The sequence below is a fragment of the Littorina saxatilis genome, linkage group LG4, assembly GCF_037325665.1.
Source record: "Littorina saxatilis isolate snail1 linkage group LG4, US_GU_Lsax_2.0, whole genome shotgun sequence".
NCBI lineage: Eukaryota > Metazoa > Mollusca > Gastropoda > Littorinimorpha > Littorinidae > Littorina > Littorina saxatilis.
The window spans coordinates 52,570,444-52,592,145 of record NC_090248.1 but is presented as its reverse complement, the minus strand read 5'-3'; the positions used below and the strand labels follow the sequence as shown (position 1 = coordinate 52,592,145).

Sequence of the window (21,702 nt, the reverse complement as noted above, 5' to 3'; positions counted from 1 at the left end):
ACTTTGATTCGAACAAGCCCGCTGTGGCTGTCTTCTTCGACACACCAGCATTGGGTTTGTCTCGTCAAAGTATCGAAATACGATCATTATAATCGGAGACGAGAGATGATGCATGCGTGTCTTCGTGTTTTCCAAGCCCTGAGACTTTCGCTGTGAACGTGGGATCTTTTTCGTGCGCATGTGTTCACACGGGGGTGTTCAGACACCGAAGAGAGTCTGCACAAAGTTGACCCCGAGAAATAAATCTCTCGCCGAACGTGGGGATCGAACCCACGCTGATAGCGACCGACTGGCTACAAAGCCAGCGCGCTACCAACTGAGCTACCTCCCCGCCGCGCTATCAGTGTCAAGTTACCAAAGGCGGAGGGGAAGTGTTTAACTAACCGTATCAAGCTTGTCGTGCATTCCGAACGCGTGTACTGGAGTGACTGACAGGGGCTTGTCTGGACTTGACTGCGCCTGAACTGATGCGTTGTTTCATCGAACTATTGACAGTTAAAAAGAGAAGTACGCCTTCTTTTGGTTTAAATACATATTTATCCAACAGTCCGAATTACAATAGAAAGGGCAAGATGAAGAAACACAAAAGCACGAGGCTCAAATAAGTGCTACCAAAATTAAACAGAAACGTCTCTGGCGAACGTTTTAAACAGTATAATTATTAAGACAGTATAAGCATTTTACTTCACAGTTATTTTTCAAGTCAGTAATATCAGTATAAATATCACACACTTGAATGTTGTCCAAGAGCTTCAAGGCATAGTCACTGATGTCATTATTTCAGTTATTGTCAAGATTGTGGGTCATGAGAACTTAATTGTAATATTAATGGTTTTATGATAATACTAAAAATAAACAGCAAGAAAAAAATATGAAAAAAGTTATAAGTGTATAGTACTTGTCTTAATTATAATAGTCCTGATTTTGTGATCAAGTGCTCTACACAAGGCTAGATGTTATCAGAGGTCAAGGATGTCAAATATCACGTAAAGTTGAAGCAACCAGAGCATCGGTGGCTAGCAGAGGAACCTCCGATTGGGCCACCAGAAGTAGAGGTGAAAGGAGAGGCTGGTGCAGCGGGGTGCCCGAGCCTCAGAAGGGTAGTTGGCGATGCAGCAAGGCCATTGATATCAGCGTGAACTTGTTATCAGCCGGTGCCGTTATCGGGTTACAGCCGTAGCCCTTTCGCCGTGGCTTCGCCGAGCTAGCACTGTAGCTCAGATGCTGACCACCGGTTACGGGTTAGCGGCGCCACAGGACCATGGTTTCAGCGTTCCTTTTCGTGTTGGTATCAAGTTACCGTGCCCTGGCCAAGAACGCTAGCATTGAAGAAGGGAGAGAAAAGTTCTACCTCCCCATCTTCGGTTTATGTAAACGACTAGGGCTCCTTGCATTAGGAAGTATTCGGATTCTAAATGTTTATTATTATTATCACTAGCAATACTCGTGCTCCTCACGGGATGTAACAAATGTTTTATGATTTTCATTAATCACTGATGGTGTGGATATTAAAGTGTCTATGCGAATCCATACCATTATCAATTGCTATTATTGTTGCAATGGTCGACTTATCTTGTCTGAATCATGACTGATTTATTATTGTATTCATAGCTTCAAAGCGATGGTGATTCAGTGGAGTAGAAGTAGTTTGTTGATCATAGTGCAATTATCCCGTTTGACTTGTGTCTGTTCTCAATATGACTAACATATATATGTACTCATTTCTCCCAAATGGGTAAAGCTATTGAAACTCATTTTGGCTATGAGCTCGAGGTCCATGGGAATAAACGCTCATAATTATGTCCTGCGGATCGATGACCCTGGTGTCACTCAAAATTATCCCGTCAGGAAATGCTATTTCGTATACATGTACTCAATTGTCTAACCGGCACGGTTGGCCTAGTGGTAAGGCGTCCGCCCCGTGATCGGGAGGTCGTGGGTTCAAACCCCGGCCGGGTCATACCTAAGACTTTAAAATTGGCAATCTAGTGGCTGCTCCGCCTGGCGTCTGGCATTATGGGGTTAGTGCTAGGATTGGTTGGTCCGGTGTCAAAATAATGTGACTGGGTGAGACATGAAGCCTGTGCTGCGACTTCTGTCTTGTGTGTGGCGCACGTTCTATGTCAAAGCAGCACCGCCCTGATATGGCCCTTCGTGGTCGGCTGGGCGTTAAGCAAACAAACAAACAAACTCAATTGTCTCCAGTAAGGACACAGTTATTTTCTCCGAAATTAAGGCCCCAGTTTGTGGTGATTGATATTGATTTGCTCTGTAGTTTGATGATCCTAGTGCCAACATTATCCCGTCAGGCATGGTTTAAAGGTTTTCGTTTGCACCCACTTTTCTCCAAAACTGATAACACTGGTGACACCACTATTCGGAAGCATGCTCATCGGAGTCGATGCCGAGAAGCTCTGAACTTTGGTGACCCTAGGTACCATATTATCCGGCCAGGAAGGGTTTTAATATATGCTCACTTTACACCCGTTAGGGTCTATATGTTCTATCAGCCCCAGATACTTTACTTGATATTTGCTTTCGGTCCAGCCGACTCTTTTGAGCCATATCAGGACCAATCAGCCCGAGATGTCTTATCATTTCGATGAAGAAGACTTTAAATAATAAAACAACAACCACAGCACGAGATGATAAACGGAAAGTATTAGGATCCTTATGGTCACTTGTTAATTATTATTTTGTTACCCCTTTATCACATGCCGGCTATTGATACATGCCATATCATTATTTTTGTTATCAAAACGAATACGTTGTGTGTGTGTGTATTGTTAGGAAAACTCCAATCTTTTAGATTAGTTAACAATGTATCAAGAAAAATCACATATTTGAGCGAGTTTCTAGGTGACCGTCTTCGTGATTAGGGACCTAATGTACATCCTATATGATCTTCCATGAATGGGTTCGGTTGCTATTTGAATTTTCTGTAAAAGGGGTCGCTCAGATAATCGTCAAAATGTAACTGACAAGTCCAGTGGCTAACGAAGGAAAGCACCGATCACCATCAAGACTAAATCACTACCAGATGTCAGTAGGAATGTTGGTAACTGATCCACTGACCGCTATCATGTTTCACTACTCGCGTACAGAACTGACTGGGCTTGCTAATAAGCAAGCGTTAGTTTGTAACACATTCCCTGGCCCGTCCCAAGAGAACATGAAAGATATATATTTATGCTACACGGAAGCGTTCTGCTTTAAGCAGACTACATGTATAGACCGAAACAGTTCAAAATAATGATACTGGATTCAGACTTCAACATTATTGTTTTCATATTAGGCCTACGAAAAATGACTTACATAACTTATTTTATACTCGTTAAGAGAAATAATACATGCATCGAGGGACATTGCTTTTATTCTAGGCTACATCTCTTATGGAGGCATCTTACACACTCTCTCTCTTTCTTCACCCTCCCATCTCTCTCTCCTTCTCTCCCCCTCTATCTTTCTAATATTGACAACACCCCTCATATGATCACTCAACCTCTCCCCATCGCCCTCTGTCTCTCACCTTCTTACACACACTCTCTCTTTTCCCAACTCTCCTCTCTCTCCATCTCTCTCTCTCTTCAATAATGACACCCTCCACTCTCGAATCTCCAAACATTCGGTTAAACGTGATTAACTGGTATCGTACCCCTATGACAGCTAATATTCCATATTCTCTGCATTCTCTGCTTGTTGCATTACGTTAAAGGTTTTAATGCTCTTTTTTTTCAAGCCACATTTCACGTCAACCAACTTTTATCAAGACGTTATTCAAAGCGTCATTGTAGAAATGACATTCGGAAATATTAGGGGAATCTCTGTCATAACATTTTTTTCTATTTGTTTCCTATCAGGCATTTTTTGTTTTGATCACAAGTAATATGATACAGACACACAAAGAGAGACACCTATAGTGACAGCCGCTCTATCATGCTAGGACTGGTGTCAGTATACTGTGACTATATGAGGATGTCAATCAATCAATCAATATGAGGCTTATATCGCGCGTATTCCGTGGGTACAGTTCTAAGCGCAGGGATTTATTTATTTTATTTTTATTCTATGCAATTTATATCGCGCACATATTCAAGGCGCAGGGATTTATTTATGCCGTGTGAGATGGAATTTTTATTACACAATACATCACGCATTCACATCGGCCAGCAGATCGCAGCCATTTCGGCGCATATCCTACTTTTCACGGCCTATTATTCCAAGTCACACGGGTATTTTGGTGGACATTTTTATCTATGCCTATACAATTTTGCCAGGAAAGACCCTTTTGTCAATCGTGGGATCTTTAACGTGCACACCCCAATGTAGTGTACACGAAGGGACCTCGGTTTTTCGTCTCATCCGAAAGACTAGCACTTGAACCCACCACCTAGGTTAGGAAAGGGTGGAGAAAATTGCTAACGCCCTGACCCAGGGTCGAACTCGCAACCTCTCGCTTCCGAGCGCAACTGCGTTACCACTCGGCCACCCAGTCCGATGTAACCCTCTGCGACTTCAATCTCAGTGTGGCAGTACATTAATCTGCTGACCATAAACAAGGAATGCGTCCAGCTGTCCCTCTAGCTCTCCAGTAGGTTTCTCAGCGGGTTACCTGCTTGACGACGTGCTAATTGATGGCACGCGAACCGTGTAATGTATAGCCACTGCGCGAGTCGAACCGCTCTACGACTAGCTGCTCCTCTCCACGCCCCCCCCCCCCCAACCCCCACCGCCAGCCCCACGCATCCCTCTCTCTCGCCCTGCCTCTCTTCCCCCGTTCCTCTCTCCCCCCCCCCTCTCTCCCCCTCCCTCTCTCTCCCCCTCCTTCTTTCTCCCCCCCTCTCTCTTTACCCTTAATTGTCAATCCGTTTTTCATTGCTAAATTCATACGAATAAATAAAAGCTTGATGTTTAGCAAGAATCACCTCTGATTTGTTATTTGCATTGTCACTGAAGACTAAACCGTCAGTGAAACTTAACAGTTCGCCACCTGTTTACCTCTTTTTATATTTTAATCCAGACAGCATTATCCACCACCACCCATTATATAAACATTCTATTTTGTGTAGTCCCGATATCAATGTTGCACACCTTTTGATGCAGCTTTTAATAATATAAGAGATTTGATTTATACGTATTCCCTGTTTCACTCAATGAATATATATATATTCCCTAAAATATCCAGGTAATATACATATTTCCTGGAATTTGGAGGCCATTTTTAGACGTATTCCCTGACTTATATTTATTCAAAAGGAGATACTTTGATGGAGTGAAAAATCTCTCTCTCTCTCTCTCTCTCTCTCTTCTCTCTCTTTCTCTCTCTCTCTCTCTCTCTCTCTCTCTCTTATGCTTACAAATATAACAACAATCGCATAACAATAGAATTTACAACACAATATTACACTGTTTGCACCAATGAAGTGAGAAAAAATGACTTTTGTATTGGCAAAATCAACAAGCCGTAATAACTCTAGTTGGCGAGATATATTTTGTTTGTTTGTTTGTTTGTTTGCTTAACGCCCAGCCGACCACGAAGGGCCATATCAGGGCGGTGCTGCTTTGACATTTAACGTGCGCCACACACAAGACAGAAGTCGCAGCACAGGCTTCATGTCTCACCCAGTCACATTATTCTGACACAGGACCAACCAGTCCTAGCACTAACCCCATAATGCCAGACGCCAGGCGGAGCAGCCACTAGATTGCCAATTTTAAAGTCTTAGGTATGACCCGGCCGGGGTTCGAACCCACGACCTCCCGCTCACTGGGCGGACGCCTTACCACTAGGCCACCGTGTTGCGGTTTGGCGGGATATAGTGATCCTTACATTCGTTCGAAAAAAAGACCAATAAAGCTACCCTTTCAAACCATGTTCTGAGTTTTTTTGCTTATTTGCTATTGTGTTTGGTTGTAATATGTTATATAGAATTGTGCATGTGAAGTGATATTATATTTTTTAAATATGGAAAAAGTGAAAGCTGATTGAAAATTTATGGACAGATTAATAGATGAAAATGGCTCTCAATAACGACGCAAAAAGGAATTTTACAGGAGCAAGTGAGATTTTACAATAACGTGTTTGATAAAAATGGGAATTTTGTTGAGGAGGATGCTGAAAGTAAAGTTCTTAATTTAAATATTCCTCAGTTAAATGACGAACGAAAATATGGTTTGGAAACTGATTTTACCGTGTTAGAAAACGGCAGGGCGCTGTCTTTATTAAAAAATGGTTCGTCACCAGGTTTAGACGGATTGACTACAAGTTTCATGAAAAAATGTTGGCCTAAAGTAAAAATGATGGTGGTTAATTCCCTTCAAAGTGCATTTAGAGTCGGTGAATTGTCAGATACTCAGAAAAGAGCAGTTATCACGTTGATCCATAAGGATAAAGATTTGCTGAGAGATAGCCTTAAGAATTGGAAACCCTATATCTGTAACCAATACAGATTATAAAATGCTGGCAACATGTTTATCGCAGCGCGTATCTGGTGTTATTTCTGACCTCGTGTCAGAAGATCAGACAGGATGTATTAAGGGAAGAAAGGCAAGTAACTTGATTAGATTAATTGATGATGTCATTAATTACGCTAATGAAAGAAATCAAGCAGGTATATTACTTGCCCTTGACTACGCCCGAGCCTACGATTCCATCTCAAAAGACTATGTGGTCTGGTCCTTTAAAAAATTTGGTTTTGGCGAAAAATGTGTTAAATGGATTAAAGTTTTAAGAGAAGTTAAAAGGGCAATAACCAACCTGGCTCTTCCACGGTCTCAAATAGCATTACATATTGGTTTAATGACAAACACCACGAGCTGCATAAATTATATGGGTTGGATTTCGGAAGAAATAAGTGTAGAATTATTAGCAATACAAATCCGAAGTCACCCCAATATTAAAGGATTTGCCTTACCAGATGTAGGTTTTGCAGAACAAACATCGCGTATTTTGAAACTGGCTATGTACGCCGATGACATAACTGTTTTACTTCAAGATAAAAACGACATGGAAACGGTTTTGAAAATTATTGATGATTTTTCCAATATATCTCGCTTAAAATTAAATAAAAGTGAAACGGAAGCAATGTGGTAGGGATCGCGTAAAAACTGTCAAGAGAAATATTGCGATATTAAATGGAATACCCAGGTTAAAATCATGGGAATTAGTCAGTTTTAAAAATGACATCCCCGCCTCTGAAATTATGGAAAATTGGTCCAAAAAGACTTGAAAAAGTTGAACAAATCATTTGCAGATGGTCAAGAAGAAATTTAAGTATAAGCGGCAAATTATGTATTATTAGTTTCACAATTTGTTTACGTTATGCAGGCGCTTCTTGCCCCTGTTAAAGTTTTCGATAAGTTGAATACTATTTTGTTCAGGTTTCTCTGGAAAAGGAAGTATTCAAATACAAAAGCCTTTGAAAAAGTTAAACGAAATGTATTGTGTAATGTGGTGGAAGAAGGTGGTATTAACATGATAAACGTCCACGATATGCAGACTTCTTTTTTACTGACATGGGCAGCAAAACTTCAACAGCAAAAACATGAACCGTGGACAACGATTCCGTTAAGTCTTTATCAGGTATTGGGAAGAAATTTACTTTGTTTTAAAGCCACAACACTACTAAAACCAAGGTATTGAATGCATTCGATCAAACTTTTAGACAGAAGTTCTCTTAAAATGAATCCATAATAAAGCATTGATTTATGAGAGAGAAGATCGCTTTGGCGATCAATGTTTGTGGAACAATATAAAAGTGGTTTATAAAAATAAAAGCTTATATTTAAAAAAATGGATAGAAGCGCATTTAGATATGGTGAAAGATATTTGGGTTAACGGAGATATGATTCCTTTTAACCAGCTGTGCACAAAGAAAGGATACAGTCCCTCTAGATTTTTTGAGTACAGCGCAGTGAAGACTGCTGTGCGAGCGCTTGCACTTCGCAAAAACACAGCCAGCCCGCGAGCAGGCGAACACAATAATGACCTTGACACACGGAACCCTGTGATCATTAACCCCTCCGCGAGAAAGATTCGCATGCTGATAGTCCAGTCTAAAGCGAGCGAGCCTTGCGCTGCTACATTTTGGTTACATAAATATCAGGTTAAACTAGATCACAGTCATTGGCAGCTGTTAGCAAGCAAATGTACAAAAGAAGAAAGATTGCGATTGTTACAATGAAAAATATTACATAATATTTATCCCACGAAAATATTATTAAATAAAATGAAAATTAGAGAAACAAAATTATGTACATTTTGTAAACACATTGATTATGTTGAACACTTTTTTTGTCAATGTGAGAAGTTGACGAGCTTTTGGGAAAATGTTGTCCATTATATTTTTAGAAATACAGGATCAAATGTGCACCTCTCAGAACACGATGTCTTGTTTGGTTATCAACCTAGTAATATATGCCAAAATAATAAGGTACTTAATCACATTATTTTGATTGCAAAAATGTGTATTAGTAAATATTAGTATGGTGATAGATACGATTTGAATAGTATCATTATTGGAAAATAAAATGTACATTAGAAGATTGTGAGTAATGTATAAGTCGAGATGAGGTGAAGTGATATATGACGTTTGTGAATATTATGAGGGGCGTGGGAGGGAGCGGATGGACGAGAATAAGAAAAACAAAAAAAAGAAAAAAAAGGAGAAAAAAAAAGTAACCATCTATGGCTCCTCAATTGCTTTTTGTATAAACAACCATGCAAACCACACAAAAAAACCAACAAAAAAAGAAACCGGTTTTCTCCAATTTAAAAAAAAACAACAAAAAAACAAGTCGCGTAAGGCGAAATTACTACATTTTAGTCAAGCTGTGGAACTCACAGAATGAAACTGAACGCACTGCATTTTTTCACAGTGACCGTAGTCCGCCGCTCGCGCAAAACCCAGTGAAACTGACGAGACTGTTTAGCGCGGTGATGGTTTCGCTGTGCTGCATAGCACGCTTTTCTGTACCTCTCTTCGTTTTAACTTTCTGAGCGTGTTTTTAATCCAAACATATCATATCTATATGTTTTTGGAATCAGGAACCGACAAGGAATAAGATGAAATTGTTTTTTAATCGATTTCGGAAATTTGATTTTGATCAGAATTTTTTATATTTTTAATTTTGAGAGCTTGTTTTTAATCCGAATATAACATATTTATATGTTTTTGGAATCAGAAAATAATGAAGAATAAGATGAACGTAAAATTGGATCGTTTTATAAAAAAACAATTATTTACAATTTTCAGATTTGTAATGACCAAAGTCATTAATACATTTTTAAGCCACCAAGCTTAAATACAAAACCGAAGTCCGACCTTTGTCGAAGATTGCTTGGCCAAAATTTCAATCAATTTGATTCAAAAATGAGGGTGTGACAGTGCCGCTTCAACTTTTACAAAAAGCCGGATATGACGTCATCAAAGACATTTATCGAAACAAAGAAAAGATTAATCCGGGGATATCATACCCAGGAACTCTCATGTAAAATTTCATAAAGATCGGTCCAGTAGTTTACTCTGAATCGCTCTACACACGCGCACGCACACCGGCACAGACAAAACTTGACTAAATGTAAAAAAAAAAAGAGAGAGAGAGAGAGAGAGAGAGAGAGAGAGAGAGAGAGAGAGAGAGAGAGAGAGAGAGAGAGAGAGAGAGAGAGAGAGAGAGAGAGAGAGATAATGATGATGATGGAACTTTATTTTTCAAGGATAGAGGTTTAAGGTGACGCCTTTTCTTACAACCGGTCCTTACTTCTAATACAAATGTATGATAAACAAGTAAAGCAACATGACAAATAAACAAAGTAAACGAACGAACCAGCAAACAATCGACAAGTAAGCAAACAAGCAAATAAACATAAACAACAAAATGACAAAGTAAGGAACATACAAATCAAAAGCAAAACATGCAACATATTAATTGAGGTTATACATGTAAAGTGATCGACGGTTAAAGTTCCATCCTCACCTATTCACACTTTACTGACACTATACACAACCATCAGTGTGTATAATAAACAGGTACTTAACGCCTTCGTCCGTACGGGTTACACACTGTGTATAGCCAAACGGTACCTAATGTGGATTTCGTACGTACAGAAGTCACACAGATCCGTCTGCGTATGACCGGTACCTAAGGTGCTCCTCGTCCGTATGTGTGTATGTATGTATGTATGCATGTGTGTGTGTGTATGTGTGTGTGTGTGTGTGTGTGTGTGTGTGTATGTATGTATGTATGTATATATGTATGTATGTACGTACGTATGTATGTATGTGTGTATATGTATTTATATATATACTAGAGGAATACCCGGCTTCGCCGGGGTGAATCGCGAGACAGAGACAGACAGCGTGGCGGTTCATCACAATCACCTCTGCAAGCGAAGTCCTGTCAAACGGGATTGAGCATTTTAGAGCTTATTTCTTAGCCCTATATTATCTGTTGTGGCTTCTCAAATGCCAGAACATACAGACAGACGAAAGCCGCTAGACCCCATCACAAACAGAACTCTACAATCAACAGGTTTTTTCCCACACACACACACACAAACACACACACAGAGAAGCCGTATATATATATATGTATATCTATATCTATAAATATATAGAGATAGGTGAGAGTGTATTTTTTGCGTGGCTATAAATTGATTCGACCTTTTCACTTTGACAGTAAGAACAACTTACGGGTGCAAGGGAAGCGTTCTGGACAGCGCAGTGACATTCTAAAAATAGTACCTCAGAAACGGGAATTTGGGGTGAACGGCGCGACAGAGACAGACAGCGTGGCGGTTCACCACAATCACCTTTGAAAGGCGAAGTCCTGTCAAACGGGATTGAGAATTTTTGAGCTTATTTCTTAGCCCTATATCATATGCTGTGGCTTCTCACATGCCAGAACATACAGACAGACAAAAGCCGCTAGACCCCATCACAAACAGAACTCTATAATACATAGGTTTTTGCCCACACACACACACAAACACACACACACACAGAGAAGCCGTATATATATATGCATATCTGTATCTATAAATATATAGAGATAGGTGAGAGTGTATTTTTCGCGTGGCTATAAATTGATTCGACCTTTTCACTTTGACAGTAAGAACAACTTACGGGTGCAAGGGAAGCGTTGTGGACAGCGCAGTGGACAGCGCAGTGACATTCTAAAAATAATAGTAACTTACAACTGAACGGGAAAGCCACACGAAGGAAGGGAGATAAACGCCAAACACTGGAGAAGATAAGGAAGAGTTACTTATAATGGTGAAATGAACACAAAAACGAAAATGAGTTCAGCGCTGCGCGCTGAGAGCACGTGTTAAAATATCTCATCGATGATATTGTGTCCGGGGTGTAGCTGAATACGGTGTCCAAATTTGAAAAAGATCCACCGAGAACTTTGGCGTTGTGATGTGGTGTAGCGGCTATGGTGTGTCGGTATGGGGGCCCGGGTAAGCTGAGGTGGAACCAAAATAGCTGAGGTGGAACCAAAATCGGTTCCGCGCTGCGCGCTGAGAGCACGTGTTGAAATATCGACCAGGTTGTGTCGTGTCCCGGGTCTACTTGAATATGCCCACCAAATTTGAAGCAGATCCATCGAGAACTTTGGCCGTGCATCGCGCACAGACACACAGACACACAGATACACAGACAGACACACAGACACTAGTCGTATATATATATAGATATACGACTAGTGTCTGTCTGTCTGTCTGTTCGCGATGCACGGCCAAAGTTCTCGGTGGATCTTTTTCAAATTTGGACACCGTATTCAGCTACACCCCGGACACAACCTCATCGATGAGATATTTCAACACGTGCTCTCAGCGCGCAGCGCTGTGCGCGCTGAACCGATTTTTGTTGTTGTTGTTGTTGTTGTTGTTGTTGTTGTTGTTGTCGGGATCCACTACCAGTAACTCTTCCTTATCTTCTCCAGTGTTTTCAGCCGCGGCCTGGTATTCGGCTCTACTTCTTCCCGGCGAAGCCGGTACCCGGCGAAGCGCGTAATCATCTAGTATATATATATGTGTGTGTGTGTGTTTTGTTTGTTTGTTTGTTTGCTTAACGCCCATCCGACCACGAAGGGCCATATCAGGGCGGTGCTGCTTTGTTGCTGAATTCATGTCCTAAGTGACAGCTATGTCAATCCGCTGAATTAATTGAGCAAAAAGTCCCACTCGGCACAGACTAGCCAGGCTATTGAATGTCGGTATGTGTCCAAGGGAAAGGATGCAAGTCTTATCCACAGGACTTTGTATCAAAGAGCGTTTGTTTGTTTGTTTATTTGTTTGTTTGCTTAACGCCCAGCCGACCACGAAGGGCCATATCAGGGCGGTGCTGCTTTGACATTTAACGTGTGCCACACACAAGACAGAAGTCGCAGCACAGGCTTCCTGTCTCACCCAGTCACATTATTCTGATACCGGACCAACCAGTCCTAGCACTAACCCCATAATGCCAGACGCCAGGCGGAGCAGCCACTAGATTGCCAATTTTAAAGTCTTAGGTATGACCCGGCCGGTTCGAACCCACGACCTCCCGCTCACTGGACGGACGCCTTCCCACTAGGCCACCGTGTTGCGGTATCAAAGAGCGTTGCCGTGACACGTCCATCCAAGTATCGTACACTATACTCTATGGTCAGCTAGCTGTAGCAGTAATAAGAAGTACAGTGGAACACCCCCCCCCCACCCCCCCCCCCCCCTTTAGACCTCAAAACATTCTAAGAAAATCTGGTCTTCTAAAGGAGGGAGTCTTACAATGGGGTTAAATTTAAAAAGGTGATGAACAGAAAATCTGAAAAAACAGGGTTTTAAAAGAGAGAGAGAGTCTTAAATTGGGGGGGGGGGGGGTCCCACTGTACTACCAGTACTACTACAGCAGATGGTTATAGGGTATGATACTTTGGTTGAACTGTCAAGGCCACGCATTTTGAGACAAACTCCTGTGATCTGATCTTATGAAAAAGTCTGGACTTATCTCTGGCGATGCTTCACTTGATCGCTTCTACGCAATGGTCTGTATTGAGATCAGTTTTTGTGTGTGTTTTTTTACGAGAAAGAATTCCCATAACTATACAAGCTTGGAGTTCTACTATACTAAAAGCCGACTACTAAGGGGCTCCGCTCACCTAGATGTAACTTCAGCAGGACTGACAACGCACTGCAGATTATACCAGCCTGCTCACGTTGCGTGAAAGGAAAACAGGCCAGGTTCTCGTCATAATCCCCAACGCAGCATAAATAATATGCAGTGCGTCGTCTGTGCCGCTGACTCTGCGCAGGTATATTCTGCCCATAACTGAATCACCGAGTAAATGCGAACAGGATGCGATTCGCTTGAGCTCGTCTGCTCGACAAAACGGCCCAGAAAACCGCCCCTAATGGGTGTCATTGTCCACAGTGTCTTTGTCAGATCAAGTGAGGAAGACTTCGAAACTGCTAAGTTGTGGGAAATTCTGCAAGCTATTAAAGTGCAGAGCGAAAGGTCACACACGACTCGATGCTTAGAGGTCCCGGTTCCAACGTAAACGTTGGTTTAAACATATTTCATTCTAAAAATACAATGTTACTTAAATATATATATATACCAACAACAGTTCCTGTTCACCACCACAGATTTATCCAGGATTTTTCATGGAATAAGAGCATTCTTCTAATTGGTCACATACCAACAATCAATCGTGTGAAGGGGTTCTGTGCAGAGCGGGACATTTTTCTACTAAATTCATAATTTTAGAAAATTGGCATAGATGTCACTTCCGATAGGGTGGCCGAGTGGTAAAGTGCACTTGCCTCGGAAGCGAGAGGTTGCGAGTTCGACCCTGGGTCGGGGCGTAAGCAATTTTCTCCCCCCTTTCCTAGCCCAGGTGGTGGGTTCAAGTGCTAGTCTTTCGGATGAGACGAAAAACCGAGGTCCCTTCGTGTACACTACATTGGGGTGTGCACGTTAAAGATCCCACGATTGACAAAAGGGTCTTTCCTGGCAAAAATGTACAGGCATAGATAAAAAAAAAAATGTCCACCAAATATCCGTGTGACTTGGAATAATAGGCCGTGAAAAGTAAATATTCGCCGTAATGGCTTGAGATTTACTGGCCGATGTGAATGCGTGATGTATTGTGTAAAAAATTCCATCTCACACGGCAGAAATTAATATGTAAAGCGCTTTAATAGAGAACGTCAAGCGCTATATAAATCCCCCATATAAATTATAAATAAATAGATAAATAACAAATCAATTTAAAAATCAAAAGAGGCAAAGTCTGCAAAGGAAGCCGCAGTGAGGCTGTTGATTTTCGGTATATGTCAAAGCTGAAGGATGCTCCAATCCCGTTAAAAAACGAAACCGATCTGTTGGTGGTGAATGTGATCGTTTACACCAGAAGGACTGCATCTTTAAATACTGTGATTTTTTTTTTTTTGGATTTTTTTTAGGTCAGAGCTTCCCAAGGAATTTGGAACTGAAGAGTACCCGATGCATGACTGGTATGTGGTAAATCTAAAAAAATCCGGCGTAATGTTCACAAAGTTCGTTGGCCGTGTTGAAGAAAACGCCCAGTTTTCTAAGCAGAGACGGATGCCACCTCTCAGGCCAGACAATCAAAACGTGTTAAGCCCTAAACAAAAGATGAAAACAATTGACTTTTTACACTATTGCGCATTTTAGTAAGGATAATAGACATACAACTTTGCCTGACTTCTTCCTGTGCAGAGTGAGACTTTTTCATGAATTTATTTCTCAGATTTATAATAAAAAAAACAAGAAAGGTAGGTTGTTGGAACGTTTGTTATTGACAAAACAATACATTCACAGATATCTCGACCCAACGGTCTTTTAAGTGAACTTAAAAAAAAAATTCTTCAGATTTATAAGTCAAATGTTCCAGTCTGCACAGAAACCAGTCTCACCAGACTGTAGATTTCTGGAATGTTTCCCAATGAAAGGGTGTTTTTATCCCAGGTAAAACTCTTGACAGATCGATTGTGATTCACAAGATAGTCTAAGAATTGGGAAGAATTAATTTCGTCAGGGACACGTATACCAAGAGACGATTTTCAGAAATAACTTGATCGGGTTTGTATGGGCTGTGAAAGAGTGGTTAGCCTTGCTTGTCCTCTGACGAATTGTATAACTTCTAACGTGCTCCTGTCCCCGTGTTTCCGACACACCCCTCGCGAGTGATTGGCCCCTCCAATGTTTGTCCGAGTAAAAACCAAGGACATTCACTCTTTCACAACCCATACAATTACAAACCTTACAGAGTTATTTTCGGAATTAGTCTATTTGCGAACTGAATTCAACCCCTACAAACACCCAACACTTCACAGGTAGCAGCCAGGCTGCTGATGCGAGTTATCTTCGGAATTAGTCTATTTGCGAACTGAATTCAACCCCTACAAACATCCAACACTTCACAGGTAGCAGCCAGGCTCCTGATGCGAGTTATCTTCGGAATTAGTCTATTTGCGAACTGAATTCAACCCCTACAAACACCCAACACTTCACAGGTAGCAGCCAGGCTGCTGATGCGAGTTATCTTCGGAATTAGTCTATTTGCGAACTGAATTCAACCCCTACAAACATCCAACACTTCACAGGTAGCAGCCAGGCTGCTGATGCGAGTTATCTTCGGAATTAGTCTATTTGCGAACTGAATTCAACCCCTACAAACATCCAACACTTCACAGGTAGCAGCCAGGCTGCTGATGCGAGTTATCTTCGGAATTAGTCTATTTGCGAACTGAATTCAACCCCTACAAACATCCAACACTTCACAGGTAGCAGCCAGGCTGCTGATGCGAGTTATCTTCGGAATTAGTCTATTTGCGAACTGAATTCAACCCCTACAAACATCCAACACTTCACAGGTAGCAGCCAGGCTGCTGATGCGAGTTATCTTCGGAATTAGTCTATTTGCGAACTGAATTCAACCCCTACAAACACCCAACACTTCACAGGTAGCAGCCAGGCTGTTGATGCGAGTTATCTTCGGAATTAGTCTATTTGCGAACTGAATTCAACCCCTACAAACATCCAACACTTCACAGGTAGCAGCCAGGCTGCTGATGCGAGTTATCTTCGGAATTAGTCTATTTGCGAACTGAATTCAACCCCTACAAACATCCAACACTTCACAGGTAGCAGCCAGGCTGCTGATGCGAGTTATCTTCGGAATTAGTCTATTTGCGAACTGAATTCAACCCCTACAAACACCCAACACTTCACAGGTAGCAGCCAGGCTGCTGATGCGAGTTATCTTCGGAATTAGTCTATTTGCGAACTGAATTCAACCCCTACAAACACCCAACACTTCACAGGTAGCAGCCAGGCTGCTGATGCGAGTTATCTTCGGAATTAGTCTATTTGCGAACTGAATTCAACCCCTACAAACACCCAACACTTCACAGGTAGCAGCCAGGCTGTTGATGCGAGTTATCTTCGGAATTAGTCTTCTTCTTCTTCGTCGTTCATGGGCTTAGACTCCCACGTTCACTCATGGTTTTAGCACGAGTGGATTTGTACGTGTATGACCGTTTTTACCCCGCCATTCAGGCAGCATACGCCGATTTCGGGGGAGGGGAATTAGTCTATTTGCGAACTGAATTCAACCCCTACAAACACCCAACACTTCACAGGTAGCAGCCAGGCTGTTGATGCGAGTTATCTTCGGAATTAGTCTATTTGCGAACTGAATTCAACCCCTACAAACACCCAACACTTCACAGGTAGCAGCCAGGCTGCTGATGCGAGTTATCTTCGGAATTAGTCTATTTGCGAACTGAATTCAACCCCTACAAACACCCAACACTTCACAGGTAGCAGCCAGGCTGTTGATGCTTTCTATGTGTCAAAGCTTAAAGATGCTCTTATCCTAGTGTAAAGGCCTGAAGAGACCTGTGACGGTGAACATGAAGGTGCACTCCAGAAGGATGACACCTTGGCTTCACGCTCCCACAATTTTCCTTGTAGCCGAACGTCACAGAGCATCATCATCTCAACCTCACCCCCCCCCCCCCCTCTCTTTTTGGCTCACGTAAGTGTAGCCTATGCGATCGTAACTTTGTCTGTCTGTGCGTGCGTGCGTATGTGCGTGCGTGCGTGTGTATGTCTGTGGTAGAAACTCTAACATTTGAAGACGTCACATTACATTGACGTCACATTATGATGTAAGAGGGTTAGACGTCACGCGAAGGAAGTACTGAAAGTCTCGGTCATTATTATTTTGAGCGGGCCGAGACTAGTTGGCAGTCGTGTCCCTGTAAGTAGGCTACATGCAGACAGACAGATCTAGATCTAGTGTCTCGCTTTCTTGCACAGTTTCACCTATGCTCTTTCTGTGTGTGTGTGTGTGTGTGTGTGTGTGTGTGTGTGTGTGTGTGTGTGTGTGTGTGTGTGTGTGTGTGTGTGTGTATGTGTGTGTATGTGTGTGTATGTGTGTGTATGTGTGACGGAGTGATTGAGTTTGTGTTACTGTTTGTCGATTTCTTACGTGAGCCTTGATGGCTTCGCCTCTTGTTTCTTTTTCTTTTTTAAAGCGGACAAACACTCAAGTCCTTAATGGCAAAAAACCGTTGGACTTTTGATATTAATTTTACTACTGGCCGAACGTCACAGTATATTTATCCACATTACGTGAGGCTAAGAGAGAGTACCCATGAGATAACAATATCGTTTAATTCACACGTGGTGATATCATGTAAATGAGGTCGTGTCAAACTAGTATATTTTATATGTGACTTGTTTTATGTGTGGTTATATCTTGTTTAGTTGTTGCCCCATGATTACTAGAAAACATTGATTTGGAGCTATTTTTCCACTAAACAAAGCGTTGTATTGATTCACTTGGCTGCTGATCATGTAAGCTCAACCTATGGACTACACTTAAGAAACCCCTTAGATTACGACCATGTGAATACATTTGATGTGCCTTCTTTGCAACAAGCGGAAGAAAGGCCTGGCGTAAAGGCGTACAATAAAATGATTTTCCGAGAAAGAGAACAGTCGGTTTATTGTCCTATTAGCATCAACTCAAAAACAAACTCCTGCTACTGTGCTTCACACACACACACACACACACACACACACATACACATACACGCACATACACATACACATACACACACACACACACACACACACACACACATACACACTCTCACACACACTTGCGCGCGCTCCAGGAAAAGGCGCGTTCACATACATGTGCAAATAAAACTGTACCCCTTTCTTTGTGTTTCATTTTAGGTTTCGACAAGCTAACTAGTTTTCGAGATAAGATTTTTTTTTTAAACCCACTTGAATCCTTTCCCTGTAAACGACCATGTAGATCAGCTCAGACCTGTCCAGGTTGTAACGTCTCCCCCCCCCCCCCCCCCCCCTCCCACTCCCGCCTCACTTATAACATTTGTGAAGCGTGTGTACTGTATATATGTGCAAGTGTGTTGAATTGTATTCTATCTTTTGCACTTAACTTAAAGCTAGTCAGACCTTCCCTTGGGTTGCCTCCTGTGACAAATAGTCTTTCCGATCACTTGACATAGAATCGAAAGCAGGAACTTGAAATCAAGACGGACACATTTAGACGGTTGCGAACTCATTATGAGACTGATTACTTACGTCCGCTTATCGTGTTGTTGCACCATATTAGGAGATAGATGTCCATCGAAAAGTGCAATCACTGTGTAGTTCATAAACCAATGAATCAGCAAATAACGCGTTATCACTGAAAACTTCCACATGGACATGTAGATGTACTAGGATACTGAGTCATATTTTCAACGATTGCAACCCATTCGGAAAGACCTTTATACCTTTCTCATGCATACAAAGCGTTCATTTCCATGAATTCGATGAGTGTTTGTGCGCACGTCACGGCGTTTGGGCGAGCGCCCGCGCACGGCGTGTGTGTGTGTGTGTGTGTGTGTGTGTCTGTGTCTGTGTCTGTGTCTGTGTGTCTGTGAGTGTGTGTACTGTATGTGCACGCGCGTGTGTGTTTGTGCGTCTGTCTGTCTGTCTGTCTGTCTGTGCCATAATGTTTGAATGTTTTCTGTCTTGTGGTTATGAGCATATATTTTGTTTTTGTATGGTTAAGAGACATATATATGGTTTAACTCTGACCAATTCAGGAGTGCATCAATGCTTTCTTGGAGAGTTTTTGATAAATAATTTATGGAATGGTGACTAGAATGAATAGTAGTGTCATCTGCAAACAACTCACAGTTATTACGTATGCAAAGTGGTAAATCATTGACATAAATGGAGAACAATAATGAGGGAGAGAAAGAGATAGACAGAATGATAGGGAGTTACAGGGAGAGAGAGAAAGCGAGAGATACATGTAGTTGCAGACTGACTCCCACTCCAGTGGGACAGATATATATTGGAGAGAGAGAGAGAGAGAGAGAGAGAGAGAGAGAGAGAGAGAGAGAGAGAGATAGAGAGAGAGAGAGAGAGAGAGAGAGAGAGAGCTAGAGAGAGAGAAAGAAACAGAGACAAAGAGACAGAAAGGGGAAAAGACAGAGAGATAGAGACACTCTGGCAGACCGTGAGAAAGTATGATTGTGCTTCTGTGAGATATCTCTCTCTCTCTCTCTCTCTCTCTCTCTCTCTCTCTCTCTCTCTCTCTCTCTCTCTCTCTCTCACACACACACGCACACGCACACGCACACACACACACACATACACACACAAACACACACACACTGCGTGTAAGTTGGGTGGAGACAGCATAACACACTTTCCCAAGGCCAGTAGTACTATACCATTACTCACTATAATACTCCTGTCACTGTGTGCCCTGTGATGACTTCATCAGGCAACAGCTGCACGTGAACAACACAAGCTGTGACCGCATACAGCACACACTAAACAATTCTTCCACGCATCATTGCCTTGGTATGCCACAGATCAATAGCAGCGCACTGGCGAGGCGAGTGCGAGTCTGTATCATAACAATGAGTAATCCATATTGCACAGAGGTTGCCAAGATCGCCCTGTTTTCTTAGACCGAGTGACGGGAAGGGGAGACGGAGAGAAAAGGAGGAAGGGGCGGGGGAAATGTTGATGGATGAGATGGAAATGAAAATGGTTGAAAGAGGAAGAGGGGGTGTGTTGAAAGTTTAAAACTTAGACATAACAAGCAAGTTCTTGGATGATTTTTCTCATCCCTGAATGAAAAGAAAGATAGGAAGACTGAGAAACGACTCTTGCTAACGTTAGGAGGTGGTGTGACAGAAAGCATCAATTTCCCTGCTTCAAGTTGAACGATAAATATTCTCATTCATACGAACTTTACGTACAGACGATATATGCAACAGAAAGATTCAAAATGGGTCACAGAAAGATTCAAAGAGAAAGTCTCTCTCTCTCTCTCTCTCTCTCTCTCTCTCTCTCTCTCTCTCTCTCTCTCTCTCTCTCTCTCTCTCTCTCTCTCTCTCTCTCTCTCTCTCTCTCTCTCTCTCTCTCTCTCTCTCTCTCTCTACGCCTGTATGTCAGTGTGTGTGTGTGTGTGTGTGTGTGTTTGTTTGTGTGTGTGTGTGCACGTAATTTTGTGTGCGTGTATGTGAGTGTGTGTGTCTGTGCTGTCTCTCTCTCTCTCTCTCTCTCTCTCTCTCTCTCTCTCTCTCTCTCTCTCTCTCTCTCTCTCTCTCTCTCTCTCTCTCTCTCTCTCTCTCTCTCTCTCTCTCTCTCTCTCTCTCTCTGTGCCTCTCCTCTCACCCGCAATTTAACGTCTTCTTTCATCTATCCACCCACCCATTGACTTACCGAACAGTTTCTGCACCAGGATGGAGAGAACATCTTCACGCTGGATCTCGCGCAGCGCGTGAAGAAGCACGAAAGCGGTGCTCCCAGGTCGCTCGGCCCAATCCTGAAGCGTCAGCAGCCCCGGGTAGGTGTTCTGCACCCGGGCTCTCTCAATCAGGGTATCCAGCACAGAGCTCTGGGTGAAGCCCAGTTTCTCGGCCAAAGACTCCCAGTTTCCAACGATGCTGTCTTTGTTCAGTCTGATCGAGATCTCCTTCAGTGTTGATCGTGGGATCTCCTTGATGCTGAAGCCGAGAATCTCTGCAGGCAGTTCGTCGATTTCCTGCCCGTTCCATGAATGATTTATCGCCATTTTTGTACAGTTCTGGGTGTACTTCACTTTTTAAAATTTAGCGTATGTATCCTTTGTTCAAATTGTAGGGTTTCGTTTTAAACTGTTCATCGCCGTTTTGGGTTGCAACTGCAAGGACTGAATCCATAACAGCAACAACATCGTTGACTTCACCTCAGCAACTATATCACAAAACTGAAAATCAAACAGAAAGATGATATTAACACTCTGGAAACAGGTTTGTATTTCAATGTCAAAAGGTACAGCCAAAAAAGCAAAGAAATGCCAAAAGTTTACACGTCAAAGCCTCGACACTATGGATTCAGACTTCTCAAATCGACGTTCTATTGAGAATGAACTAAAGCAGGGCACCGCACGCTGATTGTTCCCAATCCCGTCAATCAACTATGCAAACAAAAAAAAAACACCAAGAGTTCGAAACGCCACGCCTACACTGTGTCACCAAAGATGGAAATTCCAGACTCAGAAATGCAGCCCAGATCGAGAAATTAAGGTACACAGCAAGGGCTTTACCGAGGGCAATGCACAACCGCCTGCGCGGCAATGAAGGACAGGACCACTGCACAGATAAAA

At 42.2% G+C, this 21,702-nt stretch overlaps 2 protein-coding genes across 3 annotated transcripts in view; both read right to left on the bottom strand.

The window, feature by feature from the left end:
- Positions 1-21,702, bottom strand: part of LOC138965092 (uncharacterized) — a 305,948-nt gene that overhangs the window by 142,891 nt on the left and 141,355 nt on the right. The gene's annotated exons all lie outside the window — the stretch shown is intronic.
- Positions 1-21,702, bottom strand: part of LOC138965060 (uncharacterized) — a 70,270-nt gene that overhangs the window by 45,227 nt on the left and 3,341 nt on the right. For both annotated transcript variants that reach the window (XM_070337183.1, XM_070337184.1), the window contains exon 2: positions 20,778-21,303. In XM_070337183.1, coding sequence (XP_070193284.1) covers positions 20,778-21,129 — 352 coding nt within the window. In that variant the 5' untranslated portion in view covers positions 21,130-21,303. The remainder of the gene's footprint in view (positions 1-20,777; positions 21,304-21,702) is intronic.